Source organism: Talpa occidentalis, unplaced genomic scaffold (assembly GCF_014898055.3).
Source record: "Talpa occidentalis isolate TD23 unplaced genomic scaffold, MPIMG_talOcc4v2.1 talOcc4.15, whole genome shotgun sequence".
Classification (NCBI taxonomy): Eukaryota; Metazoa; Chordata; class Mammalia; order Eulipotyphla; family Talpidae; genus Talpa; species Talpa occidentalis.
The window spans coordinates 42,345,641-42,371,039 of NW_023601543.1; the positions used below are offsets into that span (position 1 = coordinate 42,345,641).

At 40.5% G+C, this 25,399-nt stretch overlaps 1 protein-coding gene across 1 annotated transcript; it reads right to left on the reverse strand.

The window, feature by feature from the left end:
- On the reverse strand, nucleotides 1-25,045 carry PGK1 (phosphoglycerate kinase 1). The gene is made up of 11 exons (XM_037512232.1): nucleotides 24,875-25,045; nucleotides 19,175-19,225; nucleotides 15,520-15,675; nucleotides 15,261-15,405; nucleotides 12,063-12,166; nucleotides 10,902-11,021; nucleotides 3,178-3,292; nucleotides 2,781-2,960; nucleotides 1,180-1,357; nucleotides 819-917; nucleotides 1-469 (listed from the first exon to the last, which is right to left on the reverse strand). Exons 1-11 carry the CDS (start codon nucleotides 24,937-24,939, stop codon nucleotides 429-431), a joined length of 1,254 nt encoding a protein of 417 aa, XP_037368129.1. The 5' UTR covers nucleotides 24,940-25,045; the 3' UTR covers nucleotides 1-428.
- Between the last annotated feature and the right edge of the window lie 354 nt (nucleotides 25,046-25,399).

Sequence of the window (25,399 nt, forward strand, 5' to 3'; positions counted from 1 at the left end):
TTTCAATGGATAATTTTTATTTACTAGATCACCAACTTCATATCCCTCTTTCCCTACAACTAGAATTTCATCTTGTTTCCATGCTGCGTGGTGAAACAATGACAAAGCTAATCCGAACAAACTACTTCAAAAACAAGGACTAAGCAAACACAGCTCACTTTCCTTTAACAGGCAAAATATAAATATATGCACTCTACACAATGGATTAGTGATTCAAGTGGGATCTTGAAGAATGTAGGAAAATCCAGGGTGCAGTAAAGATGAGCTGAGATGCTGTGCAACTGTTTAAGGGTTCCTGGTGATGCATCTCTTGGCCACTAGCTCAATCTTGTAACATGGAGGATGATTTTAGCTAATGCCAAGTGGAGATGCAGAAAGCACTGAGTTGACCTAGGGGCTGTGCACAGGAACCCAAAGGCAGGAAAGTACTAAACACTGCTGAGAGCATCCACCCCAGGAAGGACTTTACCTGTTTTTGAGAGAGCACACAGAAATATCATTACTATAAGGCCCACTAAGCCAGATCTGCTCCCTTCTCTCTTTCCATTAACATGGCAGCTCATCTTTAGGATATACAGCCAGGAATTTGGTAGCTTTTGCACTTTGGGTCATTTGGGTCTTAAGTCTACTAGAGCATAACCTCTTTTGAGAATTGGTCTTATCTGCCCCTGCCCACCTCAAATGGATGCCAGGAGCTTTATTTGTAGTTCCTCCATTTGTACTGACCATAATGACTGCTTCCACTCCATTATACCCACCTCTGATGGCACAATCCCTTCCTTCCCCCAAACAAGCCAAAAAACAGGGAAGACCCTCACCTTCCAGGAGCTCTAAACTGGCCCCGCCTCCAGTGCTCACATGGCTGACTTTATCCTCTGTGTTCCATTTGGCACAGCAAGTAGCAGTGTCTCCACCACCTGTTCAATTAAAGCCAAGTGAAAAGGAGAGAAAAGATAAAGAGGAATAGCACCAAAACAATAAGGCAATGTGTTCTCAAGTCCAAAAGACAGTTGATAAATCCCCAACTCCACCTCATTAAGAGGCTTCTCCATGAATTGTATGTGCTCTCAAGGTTCTTCCAGTGCCAATGAATATAGGAAAAAAGTTAATCATGTCCATTCTAGTTTTCTCTGATTAGAATTCTGCCAGCTCACATAAGCATAGTTTAAGACTCCTTACCTATGATGGTGATGCAGCCCCTGGATGTGGCTTTTACCACCTCATCCATGAGGGCTTTGGTTCCGCGAGCAAAAGCTTCCCACTCAAATACACCCACAGGTCCATTCCATACAATCTGCTTAGCCCGAGCAACAGCCTCAGCATACTTCTTGCTACTCTCAGGCCCACAGTCCAAGCCCTAAGTGAAGAGTTAAAAGAGAGGATGAGCTACCAAGAAAAGCTACTTACAGAAACAAGTATCACCTCCACCAAATCCTGAATTCAAGGTTGAACAGCAGTTTCTTCTAAAACCAAAAAATACCCTAATCTTTAAAATTACAAATCTGGGGCCTCCCCGGTGGCGCAGAGGTTAAGCGCTGGGTTGCGAAGCTGCCCGTAAGCCTCCCTGGCCACTGGAGGAGGGTCCCACATGGCGCGCAGACCTCTCCTGCCGCCCGCTGCTCCCCTCAGCAGTGTACTTCGGTCCTTCTGCCTGCTCTGCTTCCCGCTCTGGCTCTGGTGAATTCTCTCACCCTCCTGCGCTTCTGACTGTACCCAGTGCTTGTATAAATAAATAAATAAATCTTTTTTTAAAAAAAAATTACAAATCTGTTCCTTTATGGAAGATCAAGGAGGGAAAAACCTCAAGTTATGTGATAAAAAAACATTCTTAGCCACACTATGATAGAGAAGAATTAGAAGGGTGGTTTTCAACCTAAGTCTGCCCTTCCCCAAGGGACATGTAGCCACGTCTAGAGACATTTGTTGTTGTCATAATTTGAGGGGCAAAGGAGTGTGTTCAATGGCTATGGTTATCTTAAACATCCCACAATGCCCAACAACCTCCAGCAACAGAAATTACCTAAGATGTCCATAATGTCAATATTGAGAAACAATGAACTAGATCAGTGGTTCTCAAACCTTGGTGTGCATTAGAATTATCAGGAGGGCTTGTTTGACCACAAATTATGTGGCCCCACCCCCAGAATTTCAGAGGCCTAAGGTGGGGCCCAGAGACTGGCATTTTAAAACAAATTCCAAAATTATACTGATGCTGCAATTCTAGACATCCCACTTTGAGAAAGTGAGCTAAATAAACCCCACATGCCTAATAAAAGAAAAATGACCAAGTGCAAACTAGTATGTCAACATGACACAATTTTATAGCTATTAAAATGATAATACATAGAAAGCACTATAGTCAATTATTTAGTTTTTAATATACATGTACATTTTTCCCTGCTTGAAATCAGTATACTTTTACTATCTTAATGTTTTAAGAAAAGATTTTATATACAGGTTTTTTCATAGCAACATAATCCAGAACATCCCAAACCATAGAAGTATATAGCACCATCCCCAGCACATAGTCAGTGCTTACTATACATTAAATTGAAGAAACAAAAATGATTCTGCCCCACATTACTGATGAAGACAGAGGAAATGTGCTACCACTGCTTTTGCTTTCCTCCTATGTTTTCCCCCAAGGAAGGCCTCACTACAACATTTGAAGCCTTCTATGATAGAAATCTGTAGAGATGCTTTTAAAATGCTGGTTGAATGAATGAATGATACTAAAATGTTACTGTTCACTGATACTACCAACCACCCAAGTGACTTACCATCCAATCAGCAGGTATGCCAGAGGCCACAGTGGCTTGGCCAGTCTTGGCATTCTCATCAAATTTGTCAGCAATGACAAAGTCAACAGGCAAGGTTATCTTCACACCATTCTTCTCAGCTTTGGACATCAAGTCCTTAACAATCTTGGCTCCCTCTTCATCAAACAAAGAAGTGCCAATCTATACAGGGGAGCCAAGATAATGATCAGCCGCTACACAGAACAATACCTCACAAAGCAGACAGGAAAAAGATAACAGTATAAAAGTAAAATTCAAAGACAAAAAAATAATTGTCAAAATAAATAAAAATGGGAGCTTTTAGTACACATCAGCAGCTGATTTTTAAGTTTACATAATCTGCTATTTACATAGATTTCACTTGGCATTGGTTTCCTACCTCCATGTTGTTGAGCACCTTAAGGAAGGTAAAACCCATTCCACCACCAATAATCATCTCATTGACTTTGTCCAGCATATTATTGATCAGCTGGATCTTGTCTGCAACTTTAGCTCTAGAAGGGAAAGAATCATCACCAAAAGAACAATGGACTAAGTGAAATTACATAGAACCCAAGTTTTACATGAAGGCACAGTAACACGAAATGTCCTACAAAGTGACAAAAGTGCTGGCTAGGTTTGCCCTGTTTCTCTAACCCAAAAGGTGAATCTACTTCTAAGAAATCCTTTTAAGCTGTGCCTCTAAACCAAGAAGGGCTTATAAGACCTGCACTTGTCTAAAGAAACTATGAGTTTTGCTCCTTTGTCCTTCTCCCTCCAAAAACCACGAGGTCAAGACTGCTAATTGTTGGATCCATAAGCTCATGAAGAACTATCCTAACCCTAAAGTAGGGATCAGATTATACACCAAAACAAATATATACTGAGCAAAATTAGGTATTTCTTGTTTAACTGCACACTTCTAGGCCTATGCTCAGTTGTTGGGACATTTGCTTTCTGGCATTTATTTTTTTTTGTTTTTTTTTAATTAATCTTTTTTTTTACATCATTGTTCATTTTTAAACAATAATTGCTTCCCTCCACCCCCTCAGGTATAGTCCCCATAGTTTCCTTCACCACTGCACCCATGCACCATCACCTCAGTCCCCTGTGCTGCTCCCTCTCATCCCTCTCCCGCCTCCTCCCCTGCAGGATGTCTCTGATTTATAATTGTCCATTTTTGCTTTGTTGTGTTTTGCACTATTATTATTTTTTACACTGATGTCTTATTTGGTTCAGCTATATTCCTGCTATAAGTGAAACCATCCGATTTTTTTTCTTTTTTCTTCTGGCTTATTTAACTGAGAGTAATTCCGTCTAGCTCCAGCCACATTGCTGCGAATGGAATGCATTTATCTTTTTTGATTGCTGAATAATATTCCATTGTGTATGTATACCACATTTTCTTGATCCAGTCATCTATTTTGGGGCATGTGGGTTGTTTCCATGTTTTACCTATTGTAAATAGTGCTGCAATAAACACAGGGGTACAGGTGGTCTTTTGAGTCAATGTTTGTGTGTCCTTTGGGTAGATCCCTAGGAATGGAAATGTCTAGCATTTATTTTTCTATTAGATCACTTAATTCAACACATTTATTGAGCATCTACTCTGTGTCAAATATCACTGTAGGTCTTTGAGTGAGAGACATCAATGGGCAAAAACAAAGATCCCTATACTCCTTTGATTCCAATAGAAGGAAATGTAAGGCAATAAATACAGACATACCTGTCACATCTCTGTGTGAAACAACCTTTAAAATCCATCATAGCTTGCCTTCCATAAACATTCCCATATATCTAAATTCTAGTTAAATGAACAAATCAGCTTTTCATTCAATAAATAAGGTAATGCCTATGCTAAAATTTGTGAAATGGAAGTTCCAAATGAAAGTGATATGGGGGGGACTCCCTGATGGTGCAAGGGGTTAAGCACAGCACTGTAAAGCTATCCACAGCCTCTGCAGCACGAGTTTGATGCCCGGCTGGCCAGGGAGAAACCCACATGGCATAGCAGACCTCTCCTGACTCTCACGCTGCTCCCCTCAGCAGTGTATTTCAGTCAGTCTTCCTGTTCTGTTCCCCACTCTGTCTCTGGCGAATCCTCTCACCCCCACCCCCATACACACCTCTGACCTGTAACCCAGTTCTTGTATGCATAAATAAAGTCTTTTTTTCAAAAGTGATAGGGGGGAATAGATGGCAAGAGATTATTTACCTCACTTTTAAAGATTGTTCACCACTAAATGTAAGAATCAATTAACTGTTATAGAGAAAGAGAGAGATGAGGTAGGAGAGAAAAATTCAACCTCTTCTAAATAGGGAATGATCTATAGCTCAAATACCCTATTTCATCAACAAATCAATAGAATGAAAATAAGGGAGAGGACTATTATAGACACCTTTTAAAAAGTTTAAAAAGACACCTCAACAACCAAATGTAATGTGTGGAGTTCATAGGGGTCCTTATTCAAACAAGCCAACTATAAAAGACATTTCTTTTTTTTTAATATTTTTCATACAAACCACTTGAATCTCCCTCTGTAAATTATTGTTCCTCTGTTCATGGAATTCCATTTCCTGTTAGTTTTTTTAATTTTATTTTATATAATTTTTCACATCGTATAAAAGACATTTCTGATATGATGGAGAATTTCTGACAGACTACATAATAGAAACAAAATTGTTAAATTTTGTTAGGTTTAACATAGTAGTTACTTGCAAGAACATCTCCTAACCAGTTACAAGATGCATACAGAAACAGTCTAAGTGGAGTTTTTATGATGCCTAAGGCATGCTTTAAAATACTCCCAACCAAAAAAAAAAAAAAATGGTTACAGAGGGACATACCCAGAAAATAAGGCAGAGTGGCCACATAAGGAAAAATCTCCTTCAGCACATCCAGAATACAACTAAGCATCTCTTACATCCCCATCAACTATCACTGGAGGATGCCTCATTATCCCATGCATCTGCATTATTGAAGGTGGGTGACCACAAAAAACCTATTGGCAGAGTCAGGAGAGGGAGGATGGAGCCAAAAACACGGCAGTGGTGGAGGGCACAGCCATGAACAGCAGTGTATGAGTGGGAAAACGTGGAGAAAAGTCCAGATTTGGGGGGACACCCATCTCTAGAATTAGTACAAAGAAGAGAGGAAGACCCACACCACATCCCACCCCAAGGTGAAGGCCTTGGTCAACTACTGAAACCCTGCAAACTACAAATTCTCACAGCCATAGTGTGACAAGTGGAGCCTCTTCCCATCCCACCCACCCCACCCCCAAAGATGGGAAGTTTGTTCCCAGACCACCAAGACTCAACCCCTGCCAGCAGTCTACCCAGCAGGGTGCCTAGCCACACAGACCAAACGGGAAACTCCAAATCTTTGGTAACCGAAGTCCCTAGAAATCTTGACAGAGTCAGGGAAGATCCACACCTCACCACAACTCCTGTAACTGGAAGCTGTGGCTGCACACTGAAGTCCCTGCAAATTCCCAGTCGTGGTGTGGTAGGTGGATGCCCCTCCCCCAGCCCCTAGGAGAAGCAGGGAAGCTTGTTCATCAGCCCACCAAGTCTTCCTCACTGAGTGCTACAAAACCAACCCCTACTGGTCCACCCAGCAGGGGCACTAGCTGTAGCAGCAGAGATTAAGCAGGGGAAATTCCAAAGATTTGGGGAAACACTTCACTAGGATCCTGGTAAGATCCTTGTCAGAGGACTGAAAGAGCCACGCTGTCTGCCAGGGTCGAATGACACTGAAACTCAGCAATTTCAGCAGAATCTAGCATTCCTCTTCCCTTTACTCCTTGGCAATACAGGGAAATCTATACTCCAAGCAAGCTGCCACTGGCTGCAGACATCTCCAGCTTGACCTGAAGAGTGCTCTAACCCCACAGATTTTGTGGTCAGATTGAGAACAGCTCCAGACACGTGGGGAAAAGGAGTTTTAGGCCCAGGTTGATTCTCCATCCTCCCTCTCCTGACTCTGCCAATAGGTTTTTTGTGGTCACCCACCATCAATAATGCAGATGCATGAGATAATGAGGCATCCTCCAGTGATAGTTGATGGGGATGTAAGAGATGCTTAGTTGTATTCTCCAGGTTGATACACAAGATAGTGTATGAAGGAAGTACCCCACCCCAAACAGGCCCTTCCCTACACACACACTCACACACACGTATGCACTCGTGTACATGCTTGTTCTCTAGCCCCCCACCCCCAGGTTGGGGAGCAAAACTCCAAAACTAAAACCATAGTACCACCTACTGGAAAAATAACAAAACAAAAATTTAAATAATGGTAGAATAAGAAAGATAAACCTTCAACATGTATTCTAAATGACATAGATGAGAAGTCCAATGGACAATGAATTCAAAATAACTATTATGAAGAATATCAATGAGATCAAATGCACTCTAACACATAACAAACTATCAGTGAAATATGCAAACTCAATGAATGAAATGAAACTTCATGGAAAGTATAACAAGCAGGCTCAATCTTATAAAGGAAAGAATCAAAGAAATTGATGATAAAATCAAAGTAATGACTAAATTGGAAGAGGGGAGAGAAAAAAGAATTAGGAAAAACGATAAAATTCCACAGACTTATCAGAATACACTATAGTGGGAACCTAAAGATACTATGTATACAAGAAACAGAGAAAAGGAAACTGAGTCTATTCCAGGAAATAATAGCTGAGAATGTCCCAAAACTAAGGACAGAACTAGAAGAACTTCTTCTTCATAGAAATCCAAGAAGATAAAATATCCAAATTCCTAAATGCAGAAAAGACCTATCATCTTGAAATTATCATAAGTTAAAAACAAACACTAAGCACTTGGGGGGTGACATACAATGGCTCCCCAATCAAATCATCAGATTTCTCAAAACAAACTCTCTGGCTACATGAGAATGGAATGACATAGTCACAATTCTAAAAGATAAAAAGCCGCCATCCAAGAATACATTGCAAAACCATCATTCAAAAACAGAGGAGAAATAAAGGTTTTGCCCAATAAACAAGTTAATAGTTTACCACCACCCACCATACCCTATATAAGATGTTGAAAGGAGTTCTTCTAAATGAAAAGATAAAATAAAAGAACATAAAACTTTGAGCAAGGTGCATAAATAGTAATATACACTCAGAAACAATAATGAGACCATATAAAACAAAACATGAGAGAAATAAAACATCAGTATTTGTTTTGTCAAGATGATACCAGCATACAAGGACTACTGTACAGAAAGGTTTTAACAACCTTAATGATGACAAAACAAAAATATCCAACTAAGACACATAGAAGAAACTGGGAAAACCATCAGGGAAAGCCATCTAAATGAAAAGGCAAATAGAAACACACAAAAGCATAAACAAGAGAAAGATAAAACAACCAGAAGACAAAAGATACAATGGCAGTAGTTAGGCCCCATATATCAATAATCACACTAAATGTCAACAATTCAAACTTACCAATCAAAAGACAAAGTAACAGATTGGTTAAGGAACTATGATCCAGCTATACTATGCAGACAGGATTCTCATATCAGATCCAATAAAAATACTTAAAAAAAGTGAATGGCTGGCACAAAGAATTTCAAGTCAATAACAGAAAAAAGCAGGAATACCTATTATTGTAACTGAAAAATCAGACATTCAGTCAAATAGTTAATGAGGAACAATGATGGATACTACAGGATGATCATGGGGATAATCTATCAAGAATACATAACTATCATTAGAGATACAGGTGTGCCTAAATTAACAGATATAGAACAAGACACTAACAGTGATAATAATTGCAGGGGATCAACTTAAAGAGTGAAATAGGAAATAATAGGTTAAAATGAAGTAAAGGATCAGGTAGACCTTATAGACATACATAAAACGTTCTACCCCAAAGAAATGAATATATATCCTTTCAAGAGCACATGGGAATATTCTCAAGGATAGATCATATGCTGGAACACAAAACAAGCCTCAATAAATGTATGAAAAATTAAATCATACCAAGCATCTTTTCTGATCATAATGATACAAACTGAGAAATCAACCACAAAAAGAAAAAACAAATATGTGGGAAAAAAACAAATATGTGGACTAAAAAAAAATGTTTCTGAGTAACTCTTGGATCAATAAAGAAATCTAAGTCAAAATAGAAAAATTATCTGGAGACCAACAATGAAGGTATGAGCTACCACATCCTACGGGATGCAGTAAATGCAGGATTAAGAAAGAAGTTCATAGCAATACTGTCCAATTCAATAAATTAGTATCAAATAAATGATCCAATCTTATACCTGAAAGAACTAGAAAAAGAAAACATAAAACTCAAAAACAAATAAACCAATCAAAAAGTGGGCAAAAACCTAAACAGCACTTACCCAAAGAAGACATACAGATGATAGCAAATACATGAAAACATGCCACTTATAATGCAAATCAAAACCACCAGGAGATATCACCTCACTGCTGCGAGGATGGCCTATACCAAAAAGACTAGAAACAAGTGTTGGTAAAGGTGTGGAGAAAGAGGAACACTCATTGTCTATCAGTGGGCCTACAAATTGGTGCAGTCTCTATGGAAAGTAGCATGGAGAGTGCTTACAGAACTAAAATTGGTAACACCACATGATCCAGTAATACCATTCCTATGTATTTATCCAAAGGATATGAAAACACTAATAGAAAAAGATTTATGCACCCCCATGTTCATGGCAACATTATTCACAATAGCCAAGACATGGAATCAAGCCCATCAAGAAACAACCCTGGATAAAGAAACCAAGTTGTATATACTCAGTGGAATACTACTCAGCAATAAAAAAATGAAATAGGGTCTTCTACAATAGTATGGATGAATCTTGAGGTGATTAAACTAAGTGAAATCAGTCAAAACATGAAAGACAACTACTAGATGATTTCTCTCATTGCAAAAAAAAAAACTGTCAAAACACACACAAAAAATCTTAGACTGTGAAAACTATGGTGGTTACAGGGTGGGGAGGTGAGGTGGTACATATGGGGGTAACATAATTATGTTAGCAATGCAGCTTTAGTAGAGGGCAAGTGAAGCATGTGCACATGTTCAGGTGCAAAGTCGTACTCCCAAATATATATTTTTGCCAATGAATGGCAAACCAAAATTGTGATTGAAAAAAATGGTTAGAGTATATATTTTACAAGACTGACAAGAATATCAATAATGTTAAAGCAGGGCAATAAGTACCTAGGAGTTTATTATACTAGGCACTTCCATGTTTGAGTATTTTCACAATAGAAGTTTTAGTAGTAAAATGTTACCCAGAAATTTTAATGGTCTAAGGAAACGACATTGAAATTAAAGTGGGGAAAAAACCCTCCACATCAACTTTTCCAAAACAGGTATTTCAGGCCCAGGCCAAAACATAACCATAACCACTAGGTGGCTCTCACTCTTATAGAGATCAAAGATTAGAGTGTTCTATAACCCAGTGTAAAGAGAGGTAATGCTTCCAGGAAATGGATATATTAAACACACAGGAAGGTTTCCATAGCTACATCCTGCCAGACTGTTGTATATAAAAGTCTCAAGTGCTTCAAAAATCATTAGTACCTATGGTGGATCTTTCTCATTCTTCCCTCCGTAATCATTTTCTATCCTCCTCAGCCCTATCTGCTACCCTGACGGGTAACCTACATGTACTCTATCAAGGGCCTCCCTCTGGCTTCCAGTTTGGTTACAGTCAGTTGGGAGGGAGAAAGGGTACACACCAATAGGAGATTGAAGAGAAATCACAGTACTTATTTCCCTGGCTCCTTCCCTGCCAGATGACTATCCCTTCCTTCCTTAACCAAAGGCTACATACAGTTCCTGTCACAGGGCCCTTGGCACACTACTCTATCCTCTCTCGATTTGGGTAACCATTCCTTCCCTCCTTTTGTTCCTTCAGGAATGGTGATGACTGATGCTAGCCCCAGATTACTGCACTATCCCTTTTGGGTTTCCCTAATCTCAAACCACACCTTTATAGACAATGCCTCTATTAAATTCTCCTTAGGTACAGTTTGTGCTGTCAAACAAAAAGACACCAAAGTATAGCCTACTACAAGGTAAACACATTACAAAGAGTCTTCATACCCGCCCAGAATGGCCAGAAAGGGTCGTTCTGGGCTCTCCAAGGCCTTGGCAAAATAGTTAAGCTCCTTCTTCATCAGAAAACCTCCAGCCTTCTGTGGCAGACTGACTCCCACCATGGAGCTAGAAAAGATTAGAGACACTCAAATTTTAGTTAATCTCTACCAGTTCTCCCAACCCAAAGTCCATCTTCTTATCACTGAAATACTTTCACTTCTAAGACTCCAGGAAACCATAGTTTTTACCCCTAAACTGCAAAAAAAAAAAAAAAAGAAGGTACAAGATAATGTTTTAACAGTACAGAATGGGCCTCCCTGGTGGTGCAAGGGGTTAAGACGCACCCTACAAAGCTATCTGCAGCCACTGAAGCATGAGTTCAATCCCCAACCTGGGAAATACCCACATGGCGCAGCAGACCTTTCCTGACTCGCTCACTGCTCCCCTCAGCAGTGTATTTCAGTCAATCTGCCTGTTCTGTTTCCTACTCTGGCTCTGGTGAATCCTCTCACCATCCACACCTCTGGCCTGTACCCCAATTCTTGTATGCATAAATAAATAAATCTTAAAAAAAAAAAACAGTACAGGAACACTACCAGGAGAACAAGTCAAAAGCAATGACGTTAAACAGAATTTAAGATACCCAACCAATAGCCTTCAGGTCAAGGGTTTAACCATAATAAATAATCAGCTAAAAAAAATTCAACATTGGGCCTCTCCTGGTGGCGCAGCGGTTGAGTGCTGGGCCACGAAGCTGCCCGCAGCCTCTGCAGTGTTGGTTTGATCCTCAGCCACCAGTGAGGGTCCTACATGGCACACAGAGCTCTCTTGCAACGCCCGCTGCTCCCCTCAGCAGTGTATTTCGTCAGTCTGCATGTTCTGTTCCCCACTCTGGCTCTGGTGAATTCTCTCACCCTCCTGCGCTTCTGACTGTACCCAGTGCTTGTATAAATAAATAAATCTTAAAGAAAATTTAACATTTTCTACTTTTATTTCCTCCTTAGATCAGGGATACTCAACAAGAGCCACAGTGGTAGCTCCAACTAGAGAAAGAAGCTGACAGGATCAAAGAATAATATATAAGTCTCCAACAGCAACCCAGAATTTGGAGCTGCTTAAGTAAAACAGGACTATTGCTCCCAGCTTGATAAAATAGACTCTTAGTACCTGTGGGCTCGGTGAGCAGTGCCAAAAGCATCATTGACATAGACATCCCCTAACTTGGAAAGAGAAGCTCGGAAGGCTTCTATTTTAGCTGGCTCAGCTTTAATCTGAAAAACAAAGAACAGAAAAAAAAACTCAACAGGAAATGCTGATAGTTCCAAAGACAAATCAAAAAGCTATTCAGAGGACAAGTCTTAGCACTATCACTGTGAAGGCCCGACAGCCTGAGATCGATCCCCAGCCAGGGAGCTACCCACATGGCGCAGCAGACCTCTCCTGTCTCACCAGCTGCTCCCCTCAGCAGTGTATTTCAGTAGATCCTCCTGTTTTGCTCCCCACTCTGTCTCTGATGAATCCTCTCACCCCCTGCACCTCTGGCCTATTCCCCAGTTCCTCTATGCATAAATAAATAAATCTTTAAAAAAATAAAAGTAATTCATACTAAGAGTCCTCTTAAACATCTCTAAAGAACCTGAGCTAGTAAGATAGCAAATTTCACAACTAGCAACAGGATCTGTTCATGCAAATATTTCAGGTCTCTTGGTCATTTTTGTATTTTCTGTCTCCCTTACCTTTCCCTCAAATTGCAAACCAAAGATTCCTAAACTACAGCTTAACCTCTAATCACATGAAGCCAATCATATCCCATTGGTGGCTCCCCAACTCGTGGGACAAGATTCTGATTATCCTTCCCTCTGCCTATCTTGATTTACTTCCTCATCTTAACATATTCTCCCTGTAAAACTTAGGATTATGCTTGACTCAAGGTGTTGGCTACTACCAAGGTCTTTCTGCAAGGGGAAAGATGCCCTATCATATATTCCTCATGAAAGCAACAAGGGCAGGTTAGGACAGAACAGGCAGGTGGAAACATAGCAACAATAAACATTTTATAATAATTAAAAGGAAGTTATTTCATACGGTCTTCCATGGAAGTTAGGCATCTGAGAAAACAAGAAATACATTTCTACAAAACAGAAGGACAAAAAGTATAATACCCAGGATCTTGAAATATGAGCTCATTATCCAGGGTGGCAGGATGAGCAAAGCAAATCTCTGGCAGGAGACTAAGCAAAGATGCACAAGCCAAATAAAGGGGACATGACACAGAAGAGTACACAGCACAGTACATATGTTCATTTAGTCACTACCCACCACTTATCCAGCAAGGAGGTGAAGGAGGCTGCCACAAAGAAAAGAGCTTTCCTCTAAAGAACCAAGGAATGCAGGGGCACTATTGCTAAATAAAACTAAAGGCTTTGGAGCCTTATAATCTCTCCAGAATGGAATGTCATCTGCCTCTGGTGACTGGAAGATGGTACATGGTATGGAGACATTGCCAAAATGTTAGAAGACACTGGTTCTAGACCTAGTTCTAACACTGATTCACTGATTAACCTTTGACAAGTTATTCTATCTCCTATAATTTTACCATCTATCCAAAAGGCAAAACATCTCTATTTAAGAATTGAGGAAAAATGGGGAAAACTGAAAAATTTTCACTAAGATATCATAAAAATAACAATCTCAATTCTTTTTTAATTTTTGATCTGCCAATAAATAGAAGGAAAAGAACACTCCTAAAATACCAATGCAAATAAACTGAAGAATAAAGGAAACATTTCGTCACTTTAATTTTTTATCCAGTTTGAACTTATGACTGGTTTCTGAAATTTCAAGCATTGGAAGCCACTGGATGCCAAATATATAAAGCTAGGCAACTAAAAAAACATTGTATATTAGTATAGTTGGCTCCTCACTTCCTGAATAAAAGGTTTTGCCTCAATTTGCCAGTTGCCTCCTGCTACTGCTAAGCCCTAGTCTGTACAGCTTGAGTTTCAATTTAAAAGGGCACCAAATTTTAGGTCAGCATTTGACTCACACTACAGAAGCAAGACCATGCCAAAGGGAGGATAAGGCAAAACCAGGGCCTATGGTGCTAAGAAAAGAAACTGCTTGAAAACAGTCACTCCTATGACCTTAAGAAATGTCACAAGTATAACAGGAAATTTAGACACTAGCCTTAGAGCAGCTCGTTCCCCAAGACACTAAAAAATGTAGCAGTGGAAACTGTTATAGGCTGTTGTATTCCACTTCCCTTCTATCAATAGGCAAATTCTAAACCATCTTCAAAGAATCAGCTTTATCATTTTGTATTTGAATTGTGAGGTCATAGTACCCTTCTGTGAGTTATCTATAGTTGCTTTTGCATGACAATAGCAGAAGTGAACACTTTCAACAGAGATCATACACAGGTATGATTGACTATATGACCTACAAAGCCTAAAATATTTACTGCCTGGTCCTTTATAGAAGTTTCCTGACCTAAAGTCCAGCTACAGCACACTACCTCCAACTTCAGTGAAATTAACTGTTTCTGTGACTTAGTTTCTTTTGAAATGATGACGAAACATGTACTTCCTTATCTTAAAAGGAAATTTAAAGAAAAATTACTTTTAAAATCCAAGTCAATAACATCATGATCATTATTTTCCCAATTAAAATCAACTGTCCCAAACAGTCCCTTTCCACTTGACTTAGTACATTTTCTGTTCACATAATTCTAACAGAAAACCAGAATTATATCAAATTTAATTTACTGTTTTAAACGTGCTAAGTTCAAGTTTTAAGTCAATTCTCCTTCTAACTAAATAAGAATAGATTGTCCCTCCATAATACACTAAGGTCTGTTGCTTAGAAAAACTGTTGCAACTTGACAAAAAATCTTAAACACCTGGGAATACCTATTACAGCATAGGCACTCAACCCCACAACCACCTGTCAATCTGCTGTAAGTACTTGTGAACAAGCTTACCCTTCTGATTATCACATACTGTCAGAAAAAAATAATCCATGTATCTTAGAAAGCGGCATGTTCACTGAATACTCTCACATCCAAGTGATGTTCACATTATTTGTCAAAGGTAGTTCAAAACCACTTCAGCATGAGGGCTTCTGATATGCTGGAAATAATCTATTCCTTCATCTAAGTGGTAGTTACACATGTGTATTTACTTTGTGATAAATCATCAAGCTGTGTATTGTGTATTTACAGATGTTATACTTCAATTAAAAGGTGCCTAAGGAAAAATAAACATGAGCCTTTCTACTCTTCAATCATAGTCTCTTTCAGTCTCAGCCCTCCTCACCCCCTCTAATATCAAACCTCACCCCCTCTAATATCAAAATCACAAATTCTACCTTGTTCCCAGAAGCATCTTTTCCCTTTCCTTCTTCCTCCACATGAAAGCGGAGGTTCTCCAGCAGGATGACAGACCCAGGAGCAGGGTCAGCACAAGTTTTCTCCACTTCTGGGCCCACGCAGTCCTTCAAGAACAAAACATCCCTAGGGAGAGCATGAGATGGAAACACTGGAGCAGTCTGAAAGTTAAGAACCAGTAACAACATGCCTGACAACATATCCTATCAGAATCTACCAGCACCAGAGCCCAGCACTTACTTGCCCAGCAGAGATCTGAGTTCTACAGCAACTGGCTCCAAAGAGTATTTGTCAGGCATGGGAACACCATCAGGCCGGCCCAGGTGGCTCATAAGAACAACTGACTTGGCTCCATTGTCCAAGCAGAATTTGATGCTTGGGATGGCAGCCTTGATCCTTCAACCAAAGAGACAACAGACAGAGCATGATTATTCCTAGGAATTAGTGAGAACAATTATACTAATATCCTCATGAAACATAAAGTTCCTTTTCTTGTCTAAATTCCTTCAAATCTACTGAATGATGGCCTTCAGGTTCATGTTTTAAGTTAATTACCATGCCAAATCTCTACCTAGGATTTCACAGTCCCCATCATGTTTCATCCCTTGGCACAGGACAAAACACAGAAACACAGGTGAACAAGCATATGTTCCCTCTAGGAATCTGGAATCTTGGTATTTGCTAGTCAGAAGGTACCTACAGGACCATCTCCTAAAAAAGTTCTTGAGGGTCAAGATGCTAATAAGCATCCCTGGACAGAAAAAGTGCACAATTACGGCATTTTTCATTGCTAGAAAAAGCAGCACAGTCAGTGCATCTCCTCTCCTAGGAGGGAGAGCATTGGAAGCCTATGCATGGATTCCAGACTTCTCCTGTGTTTTTCCCTCTTACTGATTCTATCATGCACCCTTTCACTATAATAAACTTTAGTTGGGGAAATTATACGTTGAGTCCTCTGACTCCTTCTGGTGAATGACCAAACATCTGTGTAGTCTTACGAAACTCCTAAAATGCCTCTCTTATGTGGCTATGAAAGAAATATAAAATTCCCAAATCTTTAAATCACTAGAGAAGAATGGACGAAAAATGAAAAATATGTACAGTTGACCCTTGAACAATGCAGGGTGTCAGGCTCACTGACTTCCACACATAGTTGAAAATACATGTATAACTTATAATTGGCCCTCCTGGATTCAACCAACCAACATCTGAGGTTGGCTGAATGCAGAACCCTAAGATAGGAAAAAAAAACCACTTATAAGTAGACCCCCACAGTTCAAACCTGTTGTTTCAAGGGTCAACTGCTGTAACTTTTCTGTACCCAGTTTAGATCTTACATAACTATTTTATGTAATAGGAAAAGTAAATGCATTAAATAGAACATGCTTTACCTAATACATCTCATTTACTATAGTTTAATCAAAAAATTAAATATTTTTCAAATATTTCCATTTTTGGTTACAAAGCTGGTAATTTCTATTTCTACCAGTCTTTAAGAAATTAAAATTGATAACAAAGATCATTATTTATTCAAAATATACATTGAATGCTTCTTTTGTGCCCATACCAGTCTAGATTCTGAAAGTAAATTAGTAAATAAAAAGTCTCTGCTGTCATGGAAGTGATATTCTAACAGGGAGATACATACATGAAATAGTGAAAATAGATATAGAGTAAATAAAGCAAAATAGGGGAAACAAGAATGGCTGAGGAATAGTAGTAGATAGGGGGCCTGAGAAAGTCTCTGATAAAGTGATATTTCAACAAAGAATGCAATGATTAAAAAAAATCAAGTTGTTTGTAAAATCTCTCAAGTTATTAAGCAAAAATAAAAATGCATTTGTTCTAGGGCCTCCCTGGTGGCACAAGAGGTTAAGTCTCAGCCCTATCAAGCTATCTATCATCAGCCATTGCAACATGAGTTTGATCCCCAGCCAGGGAGCTACCCACATGGCACAGCAGACCTCTCCTGTCTCACCCACTGCTCCCCTCAGCAGTGTATTTCATTCAATCTGCCCGTTCTGTTCCCCACTCTGTCTCTGGTAAATCCTCTCACTTCCCACACCTCTGGCCTGTACCCCACTTCTTGTATGCATAAATAAATCTTTAAAAAAATACTAGGAATGTGACTAGGTAAGAATTAAGATGGGCAATAAGATAAATACATATTGGATCTCAAAGGCTTTGACTAATTTTTAAATGGTTACATAGTAGAATGATTATTTGGATCTACTGGCTTAAAAAATATATTAAAATCGGGGCCTCCCTGGTAGCAGAAGGGGTTAATACGCAACCTATGAAGCTATCGCCAACTCTGCAGCACGAGTTCAATCCCAGGCCGGCCAGGGAGCAACTCACATGGCGTAGCAGACCTCTCCTGACTTGTCCGCTGCTCCCCTCAGCAGTGTATTTCAGTCAATCTGCCTGTTCTGTTCCCCACTCTGTCTCTGGTGAATCCTCTCACCCACACCCCACACATCTCTGGCCTGTACCCCAGTTTTTATATGCATAAATAAATAAATCTTAAAAATATATATTAAAATTAAGTTGATGTTTTTCATGTGGCAACTAGAAAATTTTAAATCATGTGACTCAAATTACTTTTCTATTAGACAGTACTGGTCTAGATCTCATCACTTAAAATCTAAAATAAAAACCTTCTTTTACAATCTAGTCAAAACCAGAACAGTACTATCACTTAAAAATTTCTGCTTATGACTCTAGAAGCAAGACCTTTGGAGCTGCCAAAACTAGCTAAAAATAACTACTTCTTAAGTCTTCTCCCTTATATCAAAATTTATGTTCTTTAAAAATGTATAACCTCAAGGGCCTCCGTAGTGGCGCAAGGGGTTAAGATGCAACCGATGAAGCTATCCGCAGCCACTGCAGCATGAGTTCGATCCCCAGCCATGGAGCCACCCACATGGCGCAGCAGACCTTTCCTATCTCGCCCACTGCTCCCCTCAGCAGTGTATTTCAGTCAGTCTGCCTGTTTTGTTCCCCACTCTGTCTCTGGTGAATCCTCTCACACCCTGCACCTCTGGCCTATACCCCCATTATTGTGTGCATAAATAAATAATTCTTTAAAAAAAGGTATAACCTCAAATTCTTCAAATCAAAAAAGGAAGAGGAAATCACAATATAGGATAATTTTTTTTCCATTTGTATATTCTCTTAAGAAAGCCAACCAGGGGACTCCCTGGTGGTGCAGGGGTTAAAGACAATGCGCTATCAAGTTATTGCCAGCCACTGCAGCAAGAGTTCAATCCCCAGCCAGGCAGGGAGCTAACCCACATGGCCTAGCATACCTCTCCTGTCTCACCCACTGCTCCCCTCAGCAGTGTGTTTCAGTAGATCTGCCTGTCCTGATCCACACTCTGTCTCCTGTGAATCCTCTCACCCTCCCGCGCATCTGGCCTGTACCCCGGTTCTTATATCTATAAACGAATCTTTTTTTAAAAAAGAAAACCAACCAGGGGTCTTCCCAGTGGCCCAGCAGTTTGAGTGTCGCGCTGTGAAGCTGTCCGCAGCCTCTGCAGCGCGAGTTCGATTCCCAGTCGGCCAGGGAGAAACCTACATGGCATGGCAGACCTCTCCTACCTCACCCACTGCTCCCCTCAGCAATGTTTTCAGCCCATCTGCCTGTTCTGCTCCCCGCTCTGTCTCTGGTGAATTCTCTCACCCTCCCGCACCTCTGACTGTATCCCAGTTCTTGTATAAATAAATAAATTTTTAAGAAAAAATGAAAGCCAACCATATGGTGTCCTGGTAGGGTAGAAAATCAAGATCATGGCTTAAGTTACCACAGTTCCACAATAAAAGAAAACCATTTCATCCTATATACCCATACCCATGCATAGCTTAAACCTAGCTAAAGGTTTAGCAGGGACCTTACCTCTGGTTGTTTGTTATCTGGTTGTTCTTCATAGGAACATTGAAGTCCACTCTTAAAAAAAGAAAAAAAGGTTCAGGTTCAGAGACACGATCAAATTGTTCCTTCAAAGATTAGAAGATTGTAGTATTAACCAGTTAATTGCACTGGAAATTCAAAACTCACCTTAAAAATAATCAGAGGTATTATTAGAAGTCAAGATAGTGACTAGTCATGGGGAAGAGGAGTCAGAGTAGTGACTGATAGGACACCAGAGGGGACTTCGGAGGTACTAGTAAAGCTTTAATTGTAGACCTGGGGTGAATGAACAAAAATATTTGGTTTTTTGATAATTTTTTAACTGATTTGTGCCCTTTAAGTTGTGCATCTCATACTTCAACAGAGAATTTTTTTTAAAAAAATAAAACTAATTTAAGTCACAGGAAGTAGCCCTGAAGATCTGGGAAGCTTGAACCAGCTGAATGTAAAAAAACCTATGTGGTTCTAGCATGATAGTATCTAATAGAAGTGGCAGTTAGATGGGTGAAAGGTAATAAGGAACACATCTTTAATTCTGATTCCTTTGTTACTATTTCTGGGTTCTAATAAAGCTAACATCACTCAAAAGAAAAAAAAATAGCTAGAAAAATAAAATAAATCAGCATTCTTTTTGGAGAAAGCCTGGGGCCTCAAGACCAAGAAGAAAACCAGTGTCTAAGACCAAGTTCACACAGTGTCCTTCAGGCAAAACACAGACAATAAACATTCCATAGTCTTAACAAAACATCAATGAATGAATAAAAATCAGAAATAAGATATCTACTTTCAAAAAGCCTGAATAGAGGGTGGAACATGTGACCCTGCCCATCTGACAAACAGGAAATTAGAAATGATCAAGACAGACAAGCAAATAAATGACTCTCCTTTCTTAACCAGCTGAGTACTCCTGTTTCACTTATAGAAACCAATAATTCCTTCCCCCTTTTACTAAACTCCTTGGAACCTCAGCCAACTTCAATCAGACTAAAAACAACGTGTGGTATCTATTTGTAAAAAGTCTAAGTTTTACCTACCAAGATCATTTTTAACTGGTTTCTTTCTCATCTTAGAATGGGACTGCAGTAGCTACCTCATAGTCATGAGAATAATGAGTTAGCAATTTGTAGAGTGCTTAAAAATAGTGCTGGTACAGTGTATTTCGGTCAGTCTGCCTGTTCTGCTCCCCGCTCTGTCCCTGATGAATCTTCTCACCCTCCCGCACATCTGGCCTGTACCCGGTTCTTGTATGAATAAATAAATCTTAAAAAAAAAATAGCGATGGTACATAGTAAATACCAAAATTGCTGGTACATAGTAAGTACCATAACAGTGGTAGCTATCTTATAATGTTAACCACTTCTCTTAAACATAATTCTGTGATTCAAAAGGCAACCATTACTAAAAATAGATAGCATTAAGTGCTGAGTTCAGGAAATGTAAAGGTAATCAACACTGCAGCCATGCTTGATCATAAAGTTCTGTTACTAATTCTTCCTCTCAAAGGCTGAGACCTGGCAGACAATTACAAAATCCAAGACTTACTAAGTTCATCATTTTTCTATATGCTCTAGGTTTGTACCCTGGTCGAGTCTTTTCAAAGGTGGGTTGAGGAAATTATTCCATATTCAAACATTTTAATTAAATGAAATCTTCAAAAATAAAAGCAGTATGTCTCTGAATAAATACATATACTCTACTTGGTTTCAGGCTACTTATTCTGACTCTAAGCATCTTCTTTAAATATCCTTGCCAGCCTTAAAGTGCTTTCCATAGACGGTAGAGTATACTATTACCATGAGTCATTTTCTCGTCAGCAGCCTCTCAGAAGGCCCATGGTCAAAGGGCTAATGCCAAGAGGCTAAGCACAAGCCAACCCTTGCAGTGCTGTTCCTTATCCCCAAACTTTTAAATGATGGGCTTCTTTGGGTATACACCCTCAAGAATCTGTCTCATCTATCCAAGCTGCCATGGCATATCTTACTGATGACAATTAGACTTGCATTCTATTCTCAGTGCCTATGAATTACTACCACCTCTCATGATCTCCGAAACTCTCGTCAATAATTCTACTTTTAGCTTCTCCTCTCTGAGGACTCCACCACAGAAAATTATCTTGCCAACACACTCCACTTAATGTATTTCATGAAAAATCTGCGCACGCACACATACCCCTTTTTACTTCCCTGAAACACTCCCAAGCTTTGCCCGGGGCATAAAGTCAGATATCACTACACACCAATCAGAATGGCTGAAATAAAAAATAATGCAACACCAAATGATCTGAAGATTCAGAGATTCACTCAAACACTGCTGGTGGGAATATAAAACAGTGCAGCCACTTTGGATATAGTCTGGTAAACAGTCTGTTCACCCAAGAGAAATGACAACATTTATCCACACTAAGACTGTGCTAGAATGTTCAATGTTCACAGTAGCTCTATTTGTAATAGCCCAAAACAGGAAACATTCCAAATGTCCTTCAGTGGGTGAAGAGATAAACTGTGGAACATCCATACCATGGACTGCTACTCAACAATACAAGGAATGAACTATTGCTACATGCAACAACTTGGATAAATCTTGAGGGCATATATTAAAAGTTGTTAATCCCAAAACGTTAACTACTATTGTGATTCCACTTATAGAATATTATTGGACTGACAAAACTTTGGAAATGGATTAGTAGTAACCAGGACTTAGAAAGGGAAAGGGTCCAGGATTCTAAAGGAATAATATAAAGATATATTAGTGATGCTCCGGAAGTTTCCAATCTTGATTGTGTTGGGAGTTACACAAATTATACATATGATAAAAATAGCATAGATCTGTACACTTTATTTTAAAGTCAACTTTCCAATTTGATATTGTATTATCATTATATAAAATGTATCCAAAGGTGAAAAATGGGTGAACACAAGACCTTTATGTACTACCTTTGAAGCCAGCGAATCTGGAATTATTTCAAAACAAAAATTTAAAAACAATTACTTAACTGGAAGAATATCAAGCCTCTATCTGCTGAAATCTCAGGCGTTCACACCCAGTTCCATTAAAAGCTCTCAAAGAAACAAGATCCACCACTGCTTCACCTCCCATGACTGGAAAATTGGGATATTATGGCTGTCTTACAGTATTTTTTTTACTCTGATCTCAGTTTTTCCTTTCCCTCCCACTACATCAAAGTAGTTGCTTAACAAGTTAGAACAGGTTAGAGAAAAACAGTGAGGTCTGGAAAAAAAAAAGCCACCACTTCCCAAGCAAAAAGAGTATGACTTTGAGAAGAAAGGAAATGACATTGCAAAATAAGCAGGAAGTTTGCTCAAAGGGCTGTAAAGTCAAGTGGACTCCTAAAAATCTGAGGGGGCATCTGTTAATTAACCAGTCAGAGGTTCTTGGCTATCTAAAGTTTCCTCCACAAATCAATTTCCCCTAACAATTCAAAGCAGGGACCTGAAGACTGGGCAAACATGACTACTATAGGACAAAGAGCAGGCAGAAGCAGCCACTATTCAGGAGGCACCATTTGCAAAACACTGCCAGCAACCACCACATAAAGGCATTCATTTGAAACAAAAAGAAATTTGAGCTGACAATTCATGCCTGCCTAGGTTCTTCCAAAAAGAATTATGTATGACTATGTTCAAAAGAGATACATTTATAGTCAGAGAACAAAGAAACTTCCCATCCTCAGGTCAAATAAGTAGAGTTTATCCAGATTACTGAGAGAAAATTACTGACTGCAACCTTCAGCAGACAAATGGGTCTATTTTAACCTTGTTCACAAGGCTGGAGTGTTTAGAGGATCTGGTTGGTAGCCAAGGAAATCCAAATTCTAGTCCTGGCTTTCTGCCAATTTGCAAGTTCTGTGACTTTGGACTCACCATTTTCCATCAGCAAAACAGGACTAGCCAATCACTTCAAGGCTCACGATTAATCTGTGCTCAATGAAACTTTGAACCCTTGAGCATAAAGATAGTTCATATTAGGTCCAGAGAAAGAATACTGATAAGCAAGCACCTCCTCTAGTCCCATACTCAGCCAACCCATTTAATTCCTCAAGCTAGTTTTCCCTGGGGAGAAAGAAGATAAAGCTCAAGACGGCAACAGTGATACCCCATCCCCTGTCTTTTAGCTGTTGCATGCATAGGGAAAGATCAGCCTTGAGCACAGGGGAGACAGGAGAAAATTAAAACTTAAAAGCCAGGTGCATGTCAATGTCCACCTGTCCAGTTTTTTGTAAGGTCTATTCTCTTTTGTTAAGATCTGAAAGGGCCCTTATCTAATATTAGGATGGTTGTGGTTCCTACTTTGTCCAGATTGTAAAGGCATAACTTTTAGGGTATCCATACAGTTCTCTAGTAGGTCATAGTGCCCTTATATGTTTAAGGTAGGGTAAAGGGAGATCCCCTACTGCCTTTATGTGTCTCTAAATATCCAAAAGATGCCCTTACGTGAATCAAACAAAATTGAGGAAAGGAGCTGGATCACACTAATCATACACTGCCCATCAAAAACAACCACTTCCCAAACTATGAACCAGAGACACTTTTTGGGGGGTGAGGGGCGGGAGGGGAGGGATTGGGGTCAGAATGGGGGGGTTGCAATTGTATGGGGAATATAAAAATAAAATTTATTATTTAAAAAAAAAAAAAACAACCACTTCCCAAAAAGGACAAAACTGTACAACCTAACAATGCAAGGCCTTATGATCCCACAACAGCACCATTTTTGGATCATGTCAAGATATATTAACAGTCAAGTCCATCGGTGACGTACATAACTGTCCTCCCTCCCGCAATCTGCCTGGCAAAAACTATTACACACATTGCAAAAAGTATTAATGTAAAAACCCCATACACCACTACTAGTAATTTTAGCAGATAAAGGAGAAGCCAAGTTGGTAAGTGACCTGTGCAGAGCGTTAAGTGCATGGGAAGCCCTTCCCACTTCTAATATACTGCTTCTCTAGCCACCTGAAAGGGTGAAGTTGGAGAAGAGCAAGTACACTCGGCTGTACCATCACCCAGCATGTCACAATCCTGACTCAAACCCCATGGCCTGGAGTCCAACTACTTGGTAGATCGGCAAAGCCCGGTTACATAAGCTCATCAGAGCCTCCTTCAGTGCGCCCCGCCCCATCTCACCCGCCACCCCCAATGCTTTAGGGGGTTCTACTCCTGAACATATTAATCATCATCCTCTGGGAAAGCTTTCCTTTTGCGCAGGGACCTTTGAAATGTGGGTGGTTTCTCATTCTGGGATGGTCGAGGGTAGTGGGGGAAGGGAAACTAACCAAATGACCTTTCAAGGTCCCTTCCTTGGGGCCTCGGGATTTGAATAACAAACCATTGATCTCGCCTCGCCTGGAAAATAAGAAACGATGAAACTATTTCTGGAAGCGAAATGAGGTCAAAACAGGTTCCAGCAATCTGAGCCCTTCATCTGTGGATCCACCCAAAAGGGCAACTATGGTTTGCTTTCGGGGCCGGGGGAAAAGAGGTTAGAAACCGTCAAATCGGAGCAAACCTCAACCATAAGGGTGAGCAGTGTCACCAAGCAAGGCTAGGAGCCTTTGGGCGCAGCCGAGGGCTAAAAGCAACTCTGGGGAGACAGGAAAGCAAGTCAGCCCATGCCGACAGATTGCACCGGAGCCCGGGGGGCGCGCGGGGAAATGCGTAGAATTACCTCATGATGACCCGCTTCCCCTTCACGTCCAGCCTGTCCAGAGTCAGCTTGCTGGAAAGCGACATCTTGGCAACGCGACGGTGGCTAAAAGGCGGGGGTCTGAGACGGCAGCGGAATATGCGTCCGAGGTGCGCTGAGGCAGCGTGCGGAATGCGAAGCGCCGCGCGGGCCCCGTCGCCCCGCCTTCCGCCCCGCCCCTTCCGGGCCGCCGCGCCCGCGGCACCGCCACAGCCGCCGCTATTGGCCGCGGCCTGAGCGACGCGCGCCCGGCGTTGTTCCGAGGCGCTGTCAGTCTGCGCTGTGGGGGGCTGTGTGGTTTGCTTCTGTCACGTCCCACACGCAGCAGCCGTTTCGTGACTAAGGGCGGGGAGTGGGAGGCGGCGCCGCGGGACTGGGGTGGAGAAAGAAGACCATTGGCACAACTGAGTGGACGGAAATGAGTAGGAGACCCAAAGCCGCTGCCAGGGCTCCCCCGCAACGGCCAGAGCAACTGCTGCGCTGCGCGAACTCACCACAGCCTGGAGA